Source organism: Bos javanicus, chromosome 13, assembly GCF_032452875.1.
Source record: "Bos javanicus breed banteng chromosome 13, ARS-OSU_banteng_1.0, whole genome shotgun sequence".
Classification (NCBI taxonomy): Eukaryota; Metazoa; Chordata; class Mammalia; order Artiodactyla; family Bovidae; genus Bos; species Bos javanicus.
The window spans coordinates 27967374-27985086 of record NC_083880.1 but is presented as its reverse complement, the minus strand read 5'-3'; the positions used below and the strand labels follow the sequence as shown (position 1 = coordinate 27985086).

At 46.9% G+C, this 17713-nt stretch overlaps 1 protein-coding gene across 1 annotated transcript; it reads left to right on the top strand.

Annotated features, from left to right (window-relative positions):
- Positions 1 to 7485: 7485 nt before the first annotated feature.
- Positions 7486 to 14754, top strand: UCMA (upper zone of growth plate and cartilage matrix associated). The gene is made up of 5 exons (XM_061436061.1): positions 7486 to 7619; positions 7916 to 7981; positions 8087 to 8179; positions 10720 to 10818; positions 14317 to 14754. Exons 1-5 carry the CDS (start codon positions 7565 to 7567, stop codon positions 14412 to 14414), a joined length of 411 nt encoding a protein of 136 aa, XP_061292045.1. The 5' UTR covers positions 7486 to 7564; the 3' UTR covers positions 14415 to 14754.
- The last annotated feature ends 2959 nt before the right edge of the window (positions 14755 to 17713 follow it).

Below are 17713 nucleotides of genomic sequence, written 5' to 3'. Positions count from 1 at the left end.
CAAAGTATTGGAGCTTCGGCTTCAGCATCAGTCCTTCCAATGAATATTCAGGACTGATTTCCTTTAGGATAGACTGGCTGGATCTCCTTGCAGTCCAAGGGACTCTCAAGAGTCTTCTCCAACACTACAGTTCAAAAGCATCAATTCTTCAGTGCTTGACACACTGGAATAATCACAGGCTGGGAAGACTTCAGAGGACAGCCAGCCAGGGTTTGGGGTGGCTGAAGAGCAGCTCATAGACAGAGTGGAGCTGGATGTAGAAGCATTGCTACAGTTTTTTATTTTTTTTGCCTGCGAAGGAGTCCAGAAGTTCAGAGGGGAGTCCAGAAGTTCAGTCTCTCTCCCTCTGTACATCACAGGTCATGTGGTCAGTAGTACAACCTGCCCTGGTTCCATGTTGGAGGTTAGTCTTGGGACTGTGACCTGGTGAGATCAGGGTCTGTGCTGGAACCTGGCCTTGGGGAGTTGGGTGCAAGTCAGGAGGTGGAGGTAAGTCTTCAGTCCCTAAAGTGGTAGTAATCGCTAAGGTGTTGTCATCATGTACAGCCAAAAACCCTTGGAGGTGAGCTTCTCACCTTCAGGGGTCATCTTCAGGACAGGGGCTTCAAGTCACCTGACTGGGAAGATTTTAAAATCCCTGATGGGTCAACTTCTGAGCAGTGAAGGTTAGGGGTGTGGTGCACCACTAACCCAGGCAGGAAGAGGCCACTCCCAAAGCCTGAACATGGGCAATAGTTCAGTCTCATGGGTCAAAAGGCAAGTGGCTGCAGAGGAAGGTGGGAGCCAGTGAGTCTGGGTCCGAAGGTTCAGGTTTATATTAGGGCAGACACGACTGAGCGACTTCACTTTGACTTTTCACTTTCATGCATTGGAGAAGGAAATGGCAACCCACTCCAGTGTTCTTGCCTGGAGAATCCCAGGGACGGGGGAGCCTGGTGGGCTGTGGTCTATGGGGTCGCACAGAGTCAGACAAGACTGAAGTGACTTAGTAGTAGTAGCAGCAGCAGAGACGATCAGTGACACAGCACCCTCTGGAGGTGAAGCTCCATGCTCCGCTCTAGTTGCTGCCATGGGTGGTAGAGCAAAGGTCCTTCACTCTGTTTCTCGGGGGAGAGATGAGACCTGGGTGACTCTGTCTGGGGTCTGTCTAAGCTATGACAAGTCTCAGCAATCTTAGCGATCAGATCTTTCTGGTTCCATGGAGGAGAAGCCCAAGGGATGCTGGGTCAGGATCTGCCCAAGACCCCTCCTCACTGACCTGAAATACCCCTCCACCACCTCCTCTCCCCCCTCTCCCCTGCCCCTCCCACAAGACCTGCCAAAGTGACTCATTTTCATAACGGTGAAGATCTACCCATTCAAGGTGATTGATCTTCTTCTAGAAAAATGGGGCCGACTCACCCTTCCCTTATATCACTAACTTATTTTAAGTTAGTGATGGAGAGCAGCAAACTAGGAGAATCTGTTGTGGTGAAACAAATTACTGGCAGCACATCTGGCTTCCTACAATGTGTGGCTTCTTGTCAACAACTATGCTATCACTATGTTCTCCCATTTCATAACATTTTCAATTAAGTATATACTCTTCTCTCATATGTACACCATGATGTATACCCTGTTGTTTTATTTAGACTGTTTCCAGATTTGCACTTCTGTAAACAGAGATACTTTAAATCTCCATGCACATGAGTCTTTGTAGTGAGTATGAGATTTTTGGTGGGAAGCAGTGACAGATTTTCTTGGGCTCCAAAATCACTGCAGATGGTGACTACAGCCATGAAATTAAAGATGCTTGCTCTTTGGAAAGAAAGCTATGACAAACCTAGACAGCATATTGAAAAACAAAGACATCACTTTATTGACTAAGGTCCATATTGTCAAAGCTATGGTTTTTCCAGGAGTCATGTATGGATATAAGAGTTGGATCATAAAGAAGGCTGAGCGCCGAAGAAATGACGTCTTTGAATTGTGGTTCTGGAGAAGACTCTTGAGAGTCCCTTAGACTGCAAGGAGATCAAACCAGTCAATCCTAAAGGAAATCAGTCCTGAAAATTCATGGGAAGGACTGATGCTTAAGTTGAAGCTCCCATACTTTGGCCACCTGATGTGAAGAGTTGACTCACTGGAAAAGACCCTGATGCTGGGAAAGACTGAAGACAAAAGGAGAAGAGGGCAGCAGAGGATGAGATGGTTAGAAAGCATCACCGATTCAATGGACATGTGTCTGAGCAAACTCCAGGAGATAGTAAAGGACAGGGAAGCCTGGTGTGCTATAGTCCACGGGGTCACAAAGAGTTGGACATGACTTAGCAACTGAACAACAAGGATAGATAGTACTCTCTTATGCAAAACACAAGAGAGGTGGCAGGAGGAGAGGTGGAAAAAAGTATAAGGTAATTTCGGAGGATTCCTGAGTAACGAGAAATTTCTGAATTTGGAGGGATACTAAATATGTTTAGCTGGCACAGGAGAGACACTGACCAATCAGAATCAAGGCCCTCAGTGGGAACCCAGAGCAGGGTTCCCTCTGGGGCCAAGCATCAGCCTTTTGGATAATGGATTATAGAAAGCAGGGGTCTGGGGAGAAAGCCTGGGGTACCTGAGGCAACAGAGAGTGGTAGATGGCTGAGGAAAGTGGCTACTGAAGAGTTGATAAGGACGTATTTGGATATTTTAGTAACTTGGTTTAGCCATAACTGTGTTTGCCACTGAATATCAATTCAGATATTCATGGCAGTACTCCATGGAGCTGTAGAATACCTCATGCCCTTTCAAAGCTTTTTTCAGCTCATGTATGCCGGTGGTGACGGCGGAAGATAAATGATTCCCAGCTTCCTTGTATGGTGTGTGGGGAAAGTAAGACACAGAGATGGATTTATAACTTCCTCTATAGCCTCAGGGAAGTTGTTCCTCACACTGGGAATACACCATGAGCCTAGTGACGCTGACTGCTCCGAATAGAGACACATTCTGAAGACTTAATTTCACCAAGAGAAATTAAGTCTAGACACTGTTTTCAGAGTGACTGATAATATTTCTATGGCACATGAGGGAAAGCACTATAAGGAAAGTCTATGACACTCTGGCTAGGGGCTTAGAGAACTGAATGTCTTTCACAGGAAAATAAGAAGCCTGAAATGTTATAGAAATGTCCTGACTCACAAAGTCCTCATTTTCCAAACCCACATGTGTCAACATAGTCAGATCCAGAGGGACTTCAAATGAGCTGAAACATCTTTTTTTTCCCCAAATGGTCACTCTCATACCCAACAAAAAGCCTTCACTTTCACATCTATGGTGTTTCCTTCTCACTGAGTGGGCAGCAGGAAAGGTGTCCATTTAAATACTCTGTGGGGCTCCTAAAGGGGCTGAGCTCTGAGATCTCTGGGTCCCAAGGGTTATGAGTCCCCTTTATGGTACAATCCCTAACCCACTTTTGCCACATGGAGGGGGTTGCTCAGGGGCATAATCAGTCCACTGAAAATGATGTGCAATGAAAGAACATAATATATTCTTAGCATTCGCTATAGACTTTTATATATTCAGTTCAGGGTAACACTTACAGTTGGACCATGGCATCTAGTGATCTTATCCTCATGGACCCACTCCCTGAGGATCATTTCCACTTATATGAATGATGCCCTCATTCCCTGGTGGATCAGTGACATGTGGAGTCAGTGCCCTTGTCAAAGTTAAAACTGGTACCTTCTTATGAATAGCCCATTGAAATGAGCTCAGAAATATTTCCTTTTAAGGCCTCCACCCCAGAGTATTTTACTGATTAATGTTTATTGAGACATTTATGAAGCATCAGTTTGGAGCCAGAGACTATCTCAGGTATGAACAAGGTAGAAACTTCTCCAGAAGACCTCACAGCACTGAAGGAGATAGACAAGTAAATGAACATTTTAGCTAAAAGTGAGTTTCTCAGAAGTTAAACATGGAGCTACTTTATGAATTCTACATCGAGGTATCCACCCAACAGAAATGAAAACATCCCCACACAAAAACGTGCACAAGAATGTTCACAGCAGCATTACTTATAACAGCCAAAAGGGAGAAATAACTCAAATGTCCATTAACTGATAAGTGGATAAATAAAATGTGGTATATCTGTACAACAGGATTAAGGATTCAGCAATAAGAAGGAATGAAGTACTAATGCATGTTACAACCTCAATGAGCCTTGAACACAGTATTTGAAGTGAAAGAAGTCAGTCAGAAAAGGCCATGTAGGGTAAGATTCCTTTTAGAGGAAATATCCAGAATAGGTAAATCCATAGAGTCAGAAAGCAGATTAGTGGTTGACCTAGAGGGGATGGAGAAAATAAATGGGGATTGACTGCTAATGGGTATGGAATTTCTTTTAGAGGGTGATGAAAGTGTTCTAAAATTGACTTAGAATATACTAAACCTTTATTTATAAAATTATGATTTTGGGGGAAATGGGAAGAACACTGGATTCAGCATCAGAAGACCTGGTTTGGATCCACAAATCACTGGACTTGATTTGTCCAATGACACATTCTTCAAACTTTCCTTTTCTGTTTTCTCTATCTTTCTGAATGATCTTACCATTCTTCTACCCAGTTAGTCAAACTAAAAACTCACAAGCCACCTGAAAAGCACACCTCCCAATCTGTCATTTCCTGAGCTAATCAGTCATCCAGTCTTATTAGATTCTATTCCTTTGATCTCTTAAAATATCTGTCCTCTTTAATCCTGAACCTTCTGCCACTTGCTGACATCATCTCTCACCTGGACTACTGCAACAGCCTTATCTAAGTCTCTCCACTTTAATCCCTCTCACCCTCCATATCATGGGTGTGATTTTCCTGAAACAAAATCCTCGTGTCCCTTCCCTGTTCAAAATCATTCAATGGTCCATTACTGAGTCATGAGAACAAACACATATATAATCTGTGTGTGCCAGGCACTGTCCTAAGAACTGTGGATGCGTTATTGCCAACTCTCACATCAATCTATGTGCCAGAGGAGGGAATCAGGCACAGAGAGGTAAAATGACTTGCCCAAGGCCATGCTGGGAATGAACTAGGGGACTGGCCCTGAGACATGTGCTTATAGGTGTCAAGCTAGTCTCTCAAGGATGGAGGCCAGACCTCTTCCACCTTGACCTAGGCCTTGGCTGCCCCTAGCTGTTCCATGTGCTCTCCTGCTCTCCTATTACTCGCTGACTGAAGTTTCTCAAAAGGGCTTTACTTCTCTGGGCCCTTTGTCAGTACCTTCCCATCTAAGTGGGCTCTGGAAGTCTTTCAAGCCTCATCTTAGTCATCACTGCTTTTCTAGTCTTCCTGACGCTCTCCACCCATCCCCACCCCATGATCCCTAAATATGAAGTCCTGAAGCTGCTTTCATATTGGGTAACACATATACATGTCTTTTTCTGTCTGGGCCAGGTCTTCCCGGAGGCGTGCGGGGGCTTCTTCAGTTGCAGTGTACGGGTTCAGTAGTTGCAGCGTGCAGGCTTGGTTGCCCCACGGCACATGAGATCCTGGTTCCCCCATCAGGTATTGAATTGGCGTCCCCTGCACTGAAAGGCAGATTCTCAACCACTGGACCACCAGGGAAGGTCTTATACATAATTTTTTTCTAACAGTTTTTTTGAGATATTAATCACATACCATGCAATTCATCCACGTAAAGTGTACAACTCAATGGGTTTTAGCATATTCATAAAACTATAGTTGCCCTAAGAACCATGCTTTTGCCTTGAGGTGGGTGGCCTGTTATACTCCTGGGGTATGATGTCACGAGCAGGTCACCTCAGCAGCACAGCCAGGGGCGGTGAGCAGCCCCAGAGGCAGGGGAGCTGAAGGTAGAAAATGAAAGAGATGGCAAGCATAGATGCCAATGGCTCTAGAGGGAAAGCTCTGGAGGAACTGAGAGATAACACTTGGAGGCCAGCTGTGACTAGACCATTCCGTAGAGCACAGTACTGTAGCTGACAGAAATCTCAGGCCACCAGCCTAGGTATGTAGGAAATGTAATCTTGCTCTTCCAGAACTGAGCTTACATCTCACTCCAAGCCTCCATTCTCCATTCTGTGAATTCTAGACCTCCTGCCCTTTTCTCCCAGGCTGGTCTGAGAGGACTTCCTAGGGCTTGAGATTTCTCCCTAAGCCCTTCTGCGTGGCCAATGAATGCACAGCATCTGACCTTGGGTGGAAAGTACTTAGGACATGTAGGGCAGATTTACTAAAAGCTGGTGAGTGTGTGACAAGCACAGGTGCCTGGCTTAGAGCAGGTGTTTGGTAAATGTTCATGGTTGACATGAATGTAACTAAAAAAGCAGCAAGAAGAACTAGGGTATCAAGGATGTCAAACATATTTCACACACCCATTTTCTCACCTACGAGTCCCATCAACATCGCTGTCTTGTGGCCCTTCCCTCCTTGAAGTTGACAACCATTTTACCTGACAGATAAATATTTGCTGATACGTTTTCATGGGCATTGCCCCTCTCGGAGTGATCATGCAGAGCCCACCTGTGCCTGGTTAAGTAGGCCAGCCAGTGTTGAAGGGGAGCCCTCTGTGTGCTCCCAGCCATGAAGAAAACAATTCATTTATTTTGTTTGCTCTGCCTTGGCTGTTTTTCTGCTATTAACATTCTTTTCCTGCCAACGTCCAAGTGGGACGTTACTACACATGTCTAATGAAATGGGAGCCTCGTGTGGGGGGGTCTAGTGATACTCACCGTTAGGACAATCCTAACCAGTATCCAAAGGCGACTCTTTGGATAGTTCAGAATAAATGACAGTGTTAAGAACAACGCTCCCAAGGGACTGGAGGCTGATGGCCTCAGAGGGCTTGGATGCCATCAGCATTCCCAGTTCTGGGAATGTACTTCCTCCCCTACACAGGGTGTGCCTTTGGGAAGTCCACCCACATTGCGCTCCCCGACTCCTCCGCGGAAGGCTGACTGCCTCTCTTCTTTTAAGTCTTGAGAGGGGTCTGTGCTTCTCTTAAAAGTCGGCATCAGCTGGGGACATGTTAAGCTGGGGGCCATCAGGACAGCCCACATGTCCATGTGAGCGTCACCATGAGGGGGGTCTTCCAGCCTTTACGGTCCCTCCTAGCCTGAGAGCTGAATCAAACCCCCCCACTGAGCTTCCCTCCCTCCCTCCTGCATACTTCAGCCTCCAGGGCTAGAGTCCCCACCTCCTCTGAAGCAGATGCCAGGGGCCTTTGAAACTTGCCCTTGGTCTTTGGAATCCTGACTCGGAGGCTGGGTGTTCCAGCAGCAACCCCTAGGGTGCAGATCTTGGAAAGGCCACTTCAGAACTGTCCCAGCTGGGGCCTCAATGACAAGCTCTGCTTCTGTGAGGTTTGCAAGGTGCCAAAAACATCTCCAGTTTTCCGGCAGGAGCAGCCAATGGAAGCCACGGCCGGGACCCCTCCCACACCCCCTCAGTGGCATCCCTGCCTCCTGCCTCTCTCTCTCCCTCCCTCCTGGCCTGCCTGACACAGAAGTGAGGACCCAGCAGCCTCAGGGTCTGTAGAATCCTCTCTTTGGTCCCCAGACAGAGCCTCAGCCTTTCCAAAGATGGCCTGGAGACAGCTGTTTCTGATCTGTCTCTCTGCCGTTGCACTCCTGTCCAGTGAGTATGGGGAGGTTCCAGGATGGACCTGGTGTTAGGTGAGGCGGCTTAGGTGGCCCAGGTAAAGAGGGTGCCTGTTGTTAAGAAGGCTGTACTTGTGTGTGCATGTGTAACACAATGCAGCACAGAGAAAACAGCTTGTCTGACAGTTTCCTGGGGAGACTAACTGTGACTGGTACTTGTGTCTAGGGCTCCAGGGCAAGTCATAGGGCCTGGGAAGGACCGTCCTGGCCTGTCTCGGGGTGAGGACTTCCCTTGGGGTGCTGCAGCCCTCATGCTGTGCTCTCATCCCACAGTGCTGTGGGAGGGGGCTGCTGTGTCAGTGGGCCCGAGGCAGGTGGCAGGACAAGAGGCACAGGAAGGTGAGTACCGGGGCCACCCAAGGCTGCGGGGTGGATGGGTTGGCTCCTGACATAGCCTCGGTGAGCCTGTGCCGGGTGTGACCAGCCTCTCTCCTCGGGTCTCAGACGTGGAAGAGATTTTCATGCAGGAATCAGATGCCTTGAATTTCCTCAAGAAGCACAGCAAGTGGTCCCCCAGATTCCAGGACGAGGTCAATGGTAAGACACTGTGGCCTGCCTTCTGCTCTTGCTCCTTCCTGTTCCTTCTCTCTCCCACAGTCAGCTGGGCTGTGGGGATGGCCAGGGTCGGAGGGCTCAACCCAGGTCCTCGAGTGTCAAAGTAACTGTGGCTCTGAGTCAGAAGTTACACTACGTTTCTTTGACTGTAGGTCAGTCTTGACTGGCTATGCCGTCAGGGTAAGGAACAAAGAGGGAAGGGCCACGTGACTGCACTGAAGTCGATGAACTGGCCCTCAATTTCTGAAAGTTAAAATGTTAAGAGGGAGAACTTCCCTGGTGGTTCAGTGGTTAGGACTTTGCACTTTCACTGCAGAGGGCACAGGTCAATCCGCAGCTGGGGAACTAAGATTCCACATGCACGTGGAGCAGCCAAAAAAAAGAAAGTTATGGGGGAAATCTATGTTCTGGTGGAGTGCAGACACCACAGCTCAGTGTGTGCTTTCTGGATAATTTGTGGTGTAACTTTATAGCCAAGAGAGCAGCACTGCAGGCAGGAAGAGGCACGTGGGACAGGGAACTGGAAATGTGGGCTTGGCGACAGCTTTGCTGCTAAGTGGCCTTGACCACTTCCTCTCACTGTGCCCAAGTTTCCTTCTTTATAAGCCCCTTATTTAAAGAATGGTGTTCAGCCAGCAGTGTTTTTAAGTCTTCACTTCCAATGCAGTTGGGAGACTTTTGAGCTTGGAAGAATGTCTCCTCAGCCTAAAGTAGGCTTTGGTGTCTACTTGCCTGCCTGTAACGACCTGCCAACCCTTGAAGGCATTTGAGTTTTCTGTCCTTGAACTAGATTCTTCCAAGGACTCAGCTCTGACAGTCACTGAGTCCAAGGCTTGATTCGTCACTTCTGTGTGTGTCTGAATAAACTCTTTGTGCCTCTCAGCACACTCAGCAAGGTAACTCGCTCAGTGAAAATAACAGGACTGTTTTCAAATGATGGGCAAGAAGTGAGATGAAAATGCTTTGAGATAAAATTAGTATCTATTTATTTTTTAATTGGAGAAGTACAATCCACACTGGAAATATCTCCAGGCCTCACACAATTTGAGATTTAGAGGTTAGCAAATGTCAAGAAACACTGAAAAGACTGTGATGGAGCTTGGACTGTTCTTGATGGAAATGAGAGAAGTAACCTTCTGGCAGACTCCCAGTGGGGAATGGGCATGAATTTAGGAGGCGAATAGTTTCCATCCTTTAAGGGGATTCAGAACGAGGCACATGATTAAGCCAGAGGTCTGTCACCCGGGTTGGAAGCTCAGGGTTTCAGGCATTGCCCAGGACAACCTGGTGAACACCGAGGACACACCTGAGTTCACCTGCTGTCGCCCAGTCAGCTCTGGCGCTGGGCAGAAGAACAATGCCCACTTATGTCTCAGGTTCAGTAAAGGAAGGCGACACTTTGATAAATGAACTTGGAAGCAGAAAACAGGCATCTCCTATCTCTAAGCTTCTGGGTAAAGACGCAGGTTACTTTACGGTGACAGGAACTAATTGGAGGAAAGGCACGTTCCTGAGGAGGGATGTATTCTAGGTACGCGGTGCATGGTGTAAAAACAGCATCTAGCATCTTGTCTTATTCACTGCCGAGTCAGAGGTCCAATTTGTGGCTCTCTTAGTTTCAAGATACTTATTTTGATGAGGCTTTCATTGGAAAGATCCATAGGCAGGAAGGCCATGTGTGGGGAGGGAGAGCTGGCCCTCAGAATGCCTCACACAAGTATGGTGTGATTCCCTCATGTCACAGTGGGGAGACTGAGGTGCTCTTGAAAGAATTTCCTCCAGACAATCACAGTTCTCACACTGAAGAGGTCAATGTGAAGATGATTACACCATCTTCAGGCCCTGTGGTGATTTCTATCACAGCAGCCACAATGTTGAATGCAATTTATTTTCCTATCTTTTTCCTTAAGCAGACTACAGACTTCTTAGGCAGAGGGATAGATAGGATCTTTCTTACTTGCTTTTTTAATCCCAGTGCTTAGCATATATTCTGGCCATGACAGGTGCTCAAAGTTGCAGAATGGATATGCAAGTGTTAGTGTCAAGTTGGATTATTCCCTCAGGGAATTCATTTCTATCATCTGAGAAAGAATTCCTAGCTTCTAAGAGAACCAGCAAGCTTGGCTACACCGCTCATTTTATGACTGGAGCTAAATGGCTTCTGGAGAAGGAAACGGCAACCCACTCCAGTATTCTTGCCTGGAGAATCCCATGGACAAAGGAGCCTGGCAGGCTAGTCTATGGGGTCGCAAACTACTGAGCAACTAAGCACACAAACGGCTTCACCTTTTGGGGTCTCAGTCCTCTTAATACACAAAACGAGGTGGTTGGCTGGGATGCTCTCCCAGGTCCCTCAGGTTTTAAAGTCTATGTCAGGGGTGAACCACTGCAGTAAGGCCCCGCATTTAGCCCCTCACAAACAGCCTCATCTGCACCTGAGTTTCTTATGCAGAATGACTGGTGTCCCCCTCAATGCATGTGGCTGCCCCTATTCTTGGGGGCAACTCTCACCTTTCCCTCAGTGGAGAACAGGCAGAAGCTGTGGGCAGACGAGCTGCGGAGAGAGTATCATGAAGAACAAAGGAACGAGTTTGAGAACTTCGTGGAGGAGCAAAACGACGGTAAGAGCTCATCAGCCGGTGACTTTTGGGAACTGGAAGTTTGTGGGAAAACCATGTGATCTGTCTATACTTTTCCTTCTGCTGCTGCGTCGCTTCAGTCATGTCCGACTCTGTGCGACCCCATAAACGGCAGCCTACCAGGCTTCTCCATCCCTGGGATTCTCCAGGCAAGAACACTGGAGTAGGTTGCCATTTCCTTCTCCAATGCATGAAAGTGGAAAGGGAAAGTGAAGTCGCTCAGTCGTGCCTGACTCTTAGCGACCCCATGGACTGCAGCCTACCAGGCTCCTCCATCCATGGGATTTTCCAGGCAAGAGTACTGGAGTGGGGTGCCATTGCCTTCTCCCTACTTTTCCTTTAAGTTTTATTTATTTATGTCCCAAGTTTTAATTAGAGGAGGGAGATAAGAGCAGCTCTACTTTCAATTCGTATCTATGGGAGTCTCAAAAAAAAAAAAAAGGGAGAAAGTCACAAAAGTAGCTACAGAACCTGAGAAGGCATGGAAAAGGTCAGAACACGTAGGGTACCACTGGCTGGGGACTGTGGGGCTGGGGAGTTTTTGGTTGATAGTATTTTCTCCTCCTACTTGGGTGTGTTCTGTCTCAGTACCTACACTTGTGCCTTCATTCCCAGAGTTGGGTTGGGAGGATTTCAAACTCACTTTCAAGTGGTTTGGATTTACATCAACGTCATGGCTCTAGAACTGCCCATCCTGGAAAACCTAGGACTTCCATATCCCTAGTCACTATTATCAGCGTTTGGTGACTGGTGGAAGCAAACCCGACAAATGAACTCAGTTCTGTACCCTCCCTGCTGCAACCTGAACATCCACAGCCCTCAGGACAGCTCCCCTCACTCATAGCATTGGGCCCCTGCAAGTTCCTATGTGGTTTGCAAACCCATCCAGTTGCTGCAAGTGTTTGTTTGGGAAGTCTTGGCCTTTGCCTGTGTGTCTCGCACCAGGCAGTCTGCACACCTTATCCCCACCCTCTGCTCCTGGGAGATGGCTCCAGCCTCCCCTTGGGAATGCTGGTTTCAACAGGGCCTCTGGGTGTGGGCATGGGTGGACAGACACTCTACCTTCGAACCACAGCCTCCCACAGAGGGGATTCGACTTTGTATTTATTGACTATTTTCACGTGTCACTCATGGCCAAAAATCCACAGAACATGTACAGGGTTCAGACCGGGCAGGCCAACATGTGTGTTTATTACTTTTTTGGTCTTTCTTGAAACTTCAAGATTGAAATGCTTCTGAGTAAGTTTCTGGATGCAGGTGAGAGTAGGCATTAAGACCCCAGTTATGGTGACCTTTGTTAGAGAAAGTGTGATTTCATTTCTGAAGTCACCAACCTCCTTACTTGCTCGCTCTGGTGCAGTTGAGAGGTGAGGTGCCCTTAGGGCATCTCTTAGTGGAAAGGACACAATCACCAGGGCCCAGAGGGCTGCAGGATCCTGGCAAATCAATTGTCCCAGAAAAAGCTAAGACTGTTGTAACTCGGAAGCAAATATTTCTGTTACAGATTTGTTTAACTTGGTGGACAGCTTGGGGCAAGGCATTTAAAAATTGAGGATGTGGCCTCTAAAATTCTTTCAGTGTTTTTTTTTTTTAACTCATAGTATTAATAACAGCATTTTATTTTGTGCATTTTTAAATGTTTCAGGTCGAAATCCCTAGCACCTGGATGGAAAATGTTCACTGTTTTCCTTCCACAATGAATCAGGATGAGGGGTGAGGCACCTGAGGGATGCCAGGTCCTCCAGCAAAGCCAGAGGAGACTGAGGCTTAGGCCTCAGGTGCTGCCCACAGACGGAAAGGCTGCAGGACACAGGCCTTCGGGGAACGCTGTGACAGCAGCTGTTGTCATCGGTTGAGCACCTGTCCTGCCAGACTCTGTGCTGAACCACATAATCCTTATGGCCAGTGCTCAGGTCTTACAATTTCCAGTTTACAGTTTCAAAAACCCAGTCTTTGAAAGAATATGTGAATGTCCAAGGTGAGATAGGTAGTAAGGAATTTAAACGCAGGTGTTTGCCAGCAAAGCCCATGTTTTTGTAAACGAAAGATGACCAAATGCATCATATAGAGCTTGCAATTATCTTCTATTAACTTTCTATCTTCCCAACATTTTCCCCAGATACCCAAAAAAAAGTGTGGTAAAACATACAGAACATTAAACTTTGCCACCTTCACTTATTTTAAGTGTACAATTCAGTGGCGTTTAGTACATTCACAACAACCATCATTATTTATTTCCAAAACACTTTTATCACCTCAAACTTTGCACCCATTATGCATTAATTCCCCTATCCCCACAGTCTCTGGAAACCTCTAATATATTCTCTGTCCATACACATTTGTCTATACCACATACTTTACAGAAGACAAATCACACAATATCTTTTTGTGTCTGGTGTGTTTCACCCAGCATGTTTCAAGGTTCATTCATGTTATAGCAGATATTAAAACCTCATTCCTTTTCATGGCTGAATACACACAGACATATCTAGAAATTATAGTCTATCTTCTCACATTTCATCTTTTCATCTATTCCCACATGGTAATTCTGTTTAACTTTTTGAGGATGCTTTTTAAACACTGATGGCCTTGGGATGTCTGCTCGTGGTTCACTGGTACCTAACAGTGGCTAACAAAGACAGGGAAGTTCATGCAGTCGCAAAGAGTCAGACAAAACTTACCAACTGAACAACAACAGTGGCTAACAGGCAGTCCTGAACTGGCACCAGGAGCCTAATTCTATAGCTTCAAAAATGCATTATTTGGATTCTTTATCAGTTGAGCCACAACGGAAGCCCTATTCAGAAACACATCTCATCAAAGACAGAAAAATTGAGACTTCTTACTCATTAAAAATTCCCTTCTGTTCTTTCTAGCTTTTTACTATGAAACATTTTAAAAATATGGAAAAATATGTATTATAACAAACCCTCATATAACCATCACCCAGAATCAGCAATTATCAAGATTTTCCTGCACTTGCTTGGTCCAGCCCTTTTCCCAATTAGTTCTAACAATGTAACTTTATTTTTAAAGCTAAGAAACAGAGGGAAAACCTCACTCACAATCCCATCACTTGAAACTGACAGTGATTTCCTTCCGTGAGTTTTTCAACAGTATGCTTTTGCAATCTATTTTTCTGCTGCTGTGATTTTGTATTCTGTCTTAGTTGGTGAGTCTCCGGGCCAGTTTTTGCACGTGGCTACCCCGTCTTTGCTGGCTGAGCAGGAACATGCACTGAATGGAATGTAGGATCCTGGTTTTGCTCTCCTGGCAACTCGCTCTAGGCCAGATCTGTAAAAGGGAGGCTTTAGATTTGGCATCCTTTTAGGCCCTTCCAGCTGGGACATTCTGTCACCCATGTACACAGGCACAATGGTTCATGTCATGGGGGCAGAGTGGATACTTTGGGGGACTTGATGGCTGTGCCCAGATCCGAGCCCTCCATCCTCACATGAGGACTTCATCTCTTGTCCCCAGAACAGGGAGAGAGAAGCCGGGAGGCTGTCGAGCAGTGGCGCCAGTGGCATTACGACAGCCTGTACCCATCCTACCTCTACAACCGCCACCACATCTGAGCTCAGTTTGAGGGACACAGAAGATTGAGCCTGAGACACCCGCTTACCCCTGGTATTCGGGCACCTCTCCTGCACACAAACAGGCCCCTTCACAGGGCCTCAGTCACCTAGGGCCTTCTGTTCTCATGGATGGAAACGCCCAGGCTTGCGCTTCTTGGCAGATGATTTTCTGAGGTGAGCAAAGGCCTGTGGGGCCTCTTGGTATCCCTCCTAGAGGTTCCCTGTTGCTTCACCATCGCTCCCACACTGAGACTCCTGGTCCACAGAAAGATGAGAAATCACAGTAGAGAGAAAAGATCGTGTATCTGCTTACAGCTTATGAATAAAAACGCTGAGTCAACACTGTATCGTCTTCTTGAATCTCATGCTGAGTGGCGCCAACTTGTCCCTCCCAAATGACAGTGGGGCTCACATAGACTTGGGTATCAGGAAGCTTGGACTTGGGAGCATGTCTCACTATTTCATCAGCCTGTCTCAGTAGTTATGTGACTGAAAGGGACCTGTAAATGCAACTGTTTGGGTAAAAACCATTCTCTGAGCCCAGGTGCTTCTCACGTCTCTAAAAAGTCTTAAGGTTCAATGGTGGTTTCTTAATGGCATCAATCAAAAGCCAGGGTTACAGTGAGGCCAGCTGTAACCAAAAGTAGCCAGCAGATAAGGTTCAGTTTTAGTACCATCTCCTTTTTCTTCATAGTGTTAGTTTGCTAGAGCTTCCGTAACTGGGAGACTTAAAATGAACACTTATCCTCTCACAGTTGTGGAGGCTGGAGTCTGAAATCAAGGTGTTGGCAGGGCCACACTCCCTCCCAAGGCTCCAGGGGAGGTCCTCTCTCGCCTCTTCTAACTTCTGGGGGCTCAGCTGTCCCCTGGCTTGTGGCAGCATTGCTCCAGTCACTCCTTGCACCATCACATGGCCTTTACTCCCCATGTCTCCACACACTCCTCCCTCTGTCTGTGTCTCTTGTTGTAAGGACACCAGTCGTTAAGGGCCAACCCATTCCAGTACTTCTGCCTGGAAAATTCCATGGCCTGAGCAGCCTGGTAGGCTACAGTCCATGGGGTCGCAGAGTCGGACACGACTGAGTGACTTCACTTTCACTTTCTGCTACCTCAATAACGGGATTACATCTGTAAAGACCCTATTTCTAAATAAGGTCAATATTCACAGGTCTCAGGGGTTTGGTTTCTGTGTATCTTTTCCTAGAAAACAACTCAGCCCGTAACAGTGCCCTCTCTTGTTCCAGTGGCTCTGCCTTCCTGCCACAGACTAAGCACTAGGTTATTTCCAGCCTTGCTCCCAACTGTCTTCAGGGATTCCACACTAAGAATGCAGAAAACTCAAGAACAACGTTAAGTGGGCACCTCTGTGGGATCAGAGGATCATCTTTCTTCTCAAAGATGAAGAAAAAGCACCCACTCCTGGCCATCTCCCAGTCCCCTCCCCTGGGTCTTCTGCTTCCCCCTTGCCTTGGGTCCCTAGCTGGTTAGTCCAGCCTACTTTGGAAGCCGGTTTCCAGGCCAGTATTCGGCAACTTTTTTTTTTTTTTTTGAGAAAAAGCCAGCTGAGGTGGAGCAATTAGTTAGATGTGGACACTTGGCAATGAATACAAAGTAACTTTTTTAAAGACTAGGATAAAAGTCTTGAAAATACTCTAGTGATCAAGCAATTATGCACATTCCAAATTGCCTCATGTATAGTCATCATTGTATTTCCTCACACAAACTCCAAGCAGGAGCTGAACTAGCCTTGAGAAGGTAGGAAGGGGACTGGGCAAACTCTACCACTAAATGGTATTACCTGGGCAGGGGGAAGAGGGGAGCCACTCTCTTCTTAGGAGTCCTGCGATTCATCATTTGGAGAGAGAGGCTTGGGGCACAAGTGAAGACCCAACACAACAAAAGTCAAAGCTGTACCAAATTGTTTTAGACATGACACAATTGTGTTTGCCTATTGGCAGCTGAAGCTTACAGTATTTTGATTATGCTCTTTTGGGGATCACTGAGATGTCTGCTCTAATGTTATGGAAGTCTTAGACGTCTCTGTGTACGTAAACTCAACCTAAACCAAACCAAAAGGAAATCAGTGAAACCCAACCTACTCAATTCACATATTCCCAACAGCCACCCACCTGCCTCTGGGCGTGTTTTCAACACACAGGCTTTGTAGGAAACCCCCTGCTCCCCACAGTGCTCACTGCAAGTACCAGGCACTTCAAATTAGGAGGTGAAAGCAGAAGAAAAAAATGGCAAGAAACAAAAACTGCAGATGCTTCAGTACTTCATTAGTTTTTTATTATCTGATGAGACTGAAATTATTTGGAAAGAATGAGTATTTCTAAGTTTTGGAAAAAGCTAAACAGACCAAAATGGAATTCTGCTGTTTGTCCTCCACCTCTGCAGGCTCTGGTTTACACTGGAGAAATCAGTCAGCTTGAGGGGGGGAAAGGTCAGAGATCGTCCTCTCTGAGCTACAGGGGAGACTCAGATGTGCATCCCACCCACTTCCTATTCCACTCTGCAAAGTAGCACGACAGGGAGGCTTGGCAAATGGGCCAGGTAGACCCCCTGTGCTCTCCATAGCGAGGCTCCCTCATGTACCCAGCCCCACACACAGATCAGAAATTTTTACTAACAGGCATGCAGGAGCCACAATGCCTCTCCTCAGCTTGGTTACCCAGGAAAGGTGGGTTACCTGAGAGACGAGGTTGTTATGGGGCAGGTGCAAGCTCTGCTGACAGCCAGCTCAGGTCCTGAGCCAGGGTTGCTGGCTGCTGGGTGGGTCTATCCTCTATCCACACAAAATGCCCTCTTGGTTGGCCAAAACTCAGACACCATACAATTCAGTCCCTGACCTTTAAGTTGGTAACCCCAAGTTATGAGGGTGTGTGTTTTCACATGCCCAGATGTACTACAGAGAAAAGGCAAAGCACTGCTCTCTCAGCTCAGCCAGGGAACAAGAGGAGCCACAGATTGGCTCATATGGTGACAATCACTCAGCCGTTGCCTTCTGGCAGGAGAGCCAGCAATTAGATGCATGGCAGCCGATGATGAGGTCTGACTCAAGGCCATACCCTGCAGCCACCTGGGTCAAAAACCCTGCTGCATGCAGAGGAGGGAATGCTGGAGTCGTAGATGTCAAATACCAACAACAGTCTAGGTGAGTGGCCAGATCAAAATAACAAAATGGCCCGTCCTGGCCTCTTCAGTGACTACGTTTGGCACGTTAACTCGAGATAAAGATCTCTGGCAGAAAAAATTCTGAGTTCTACCCCCATCCTTAACAAGGGCTCCACTGTATC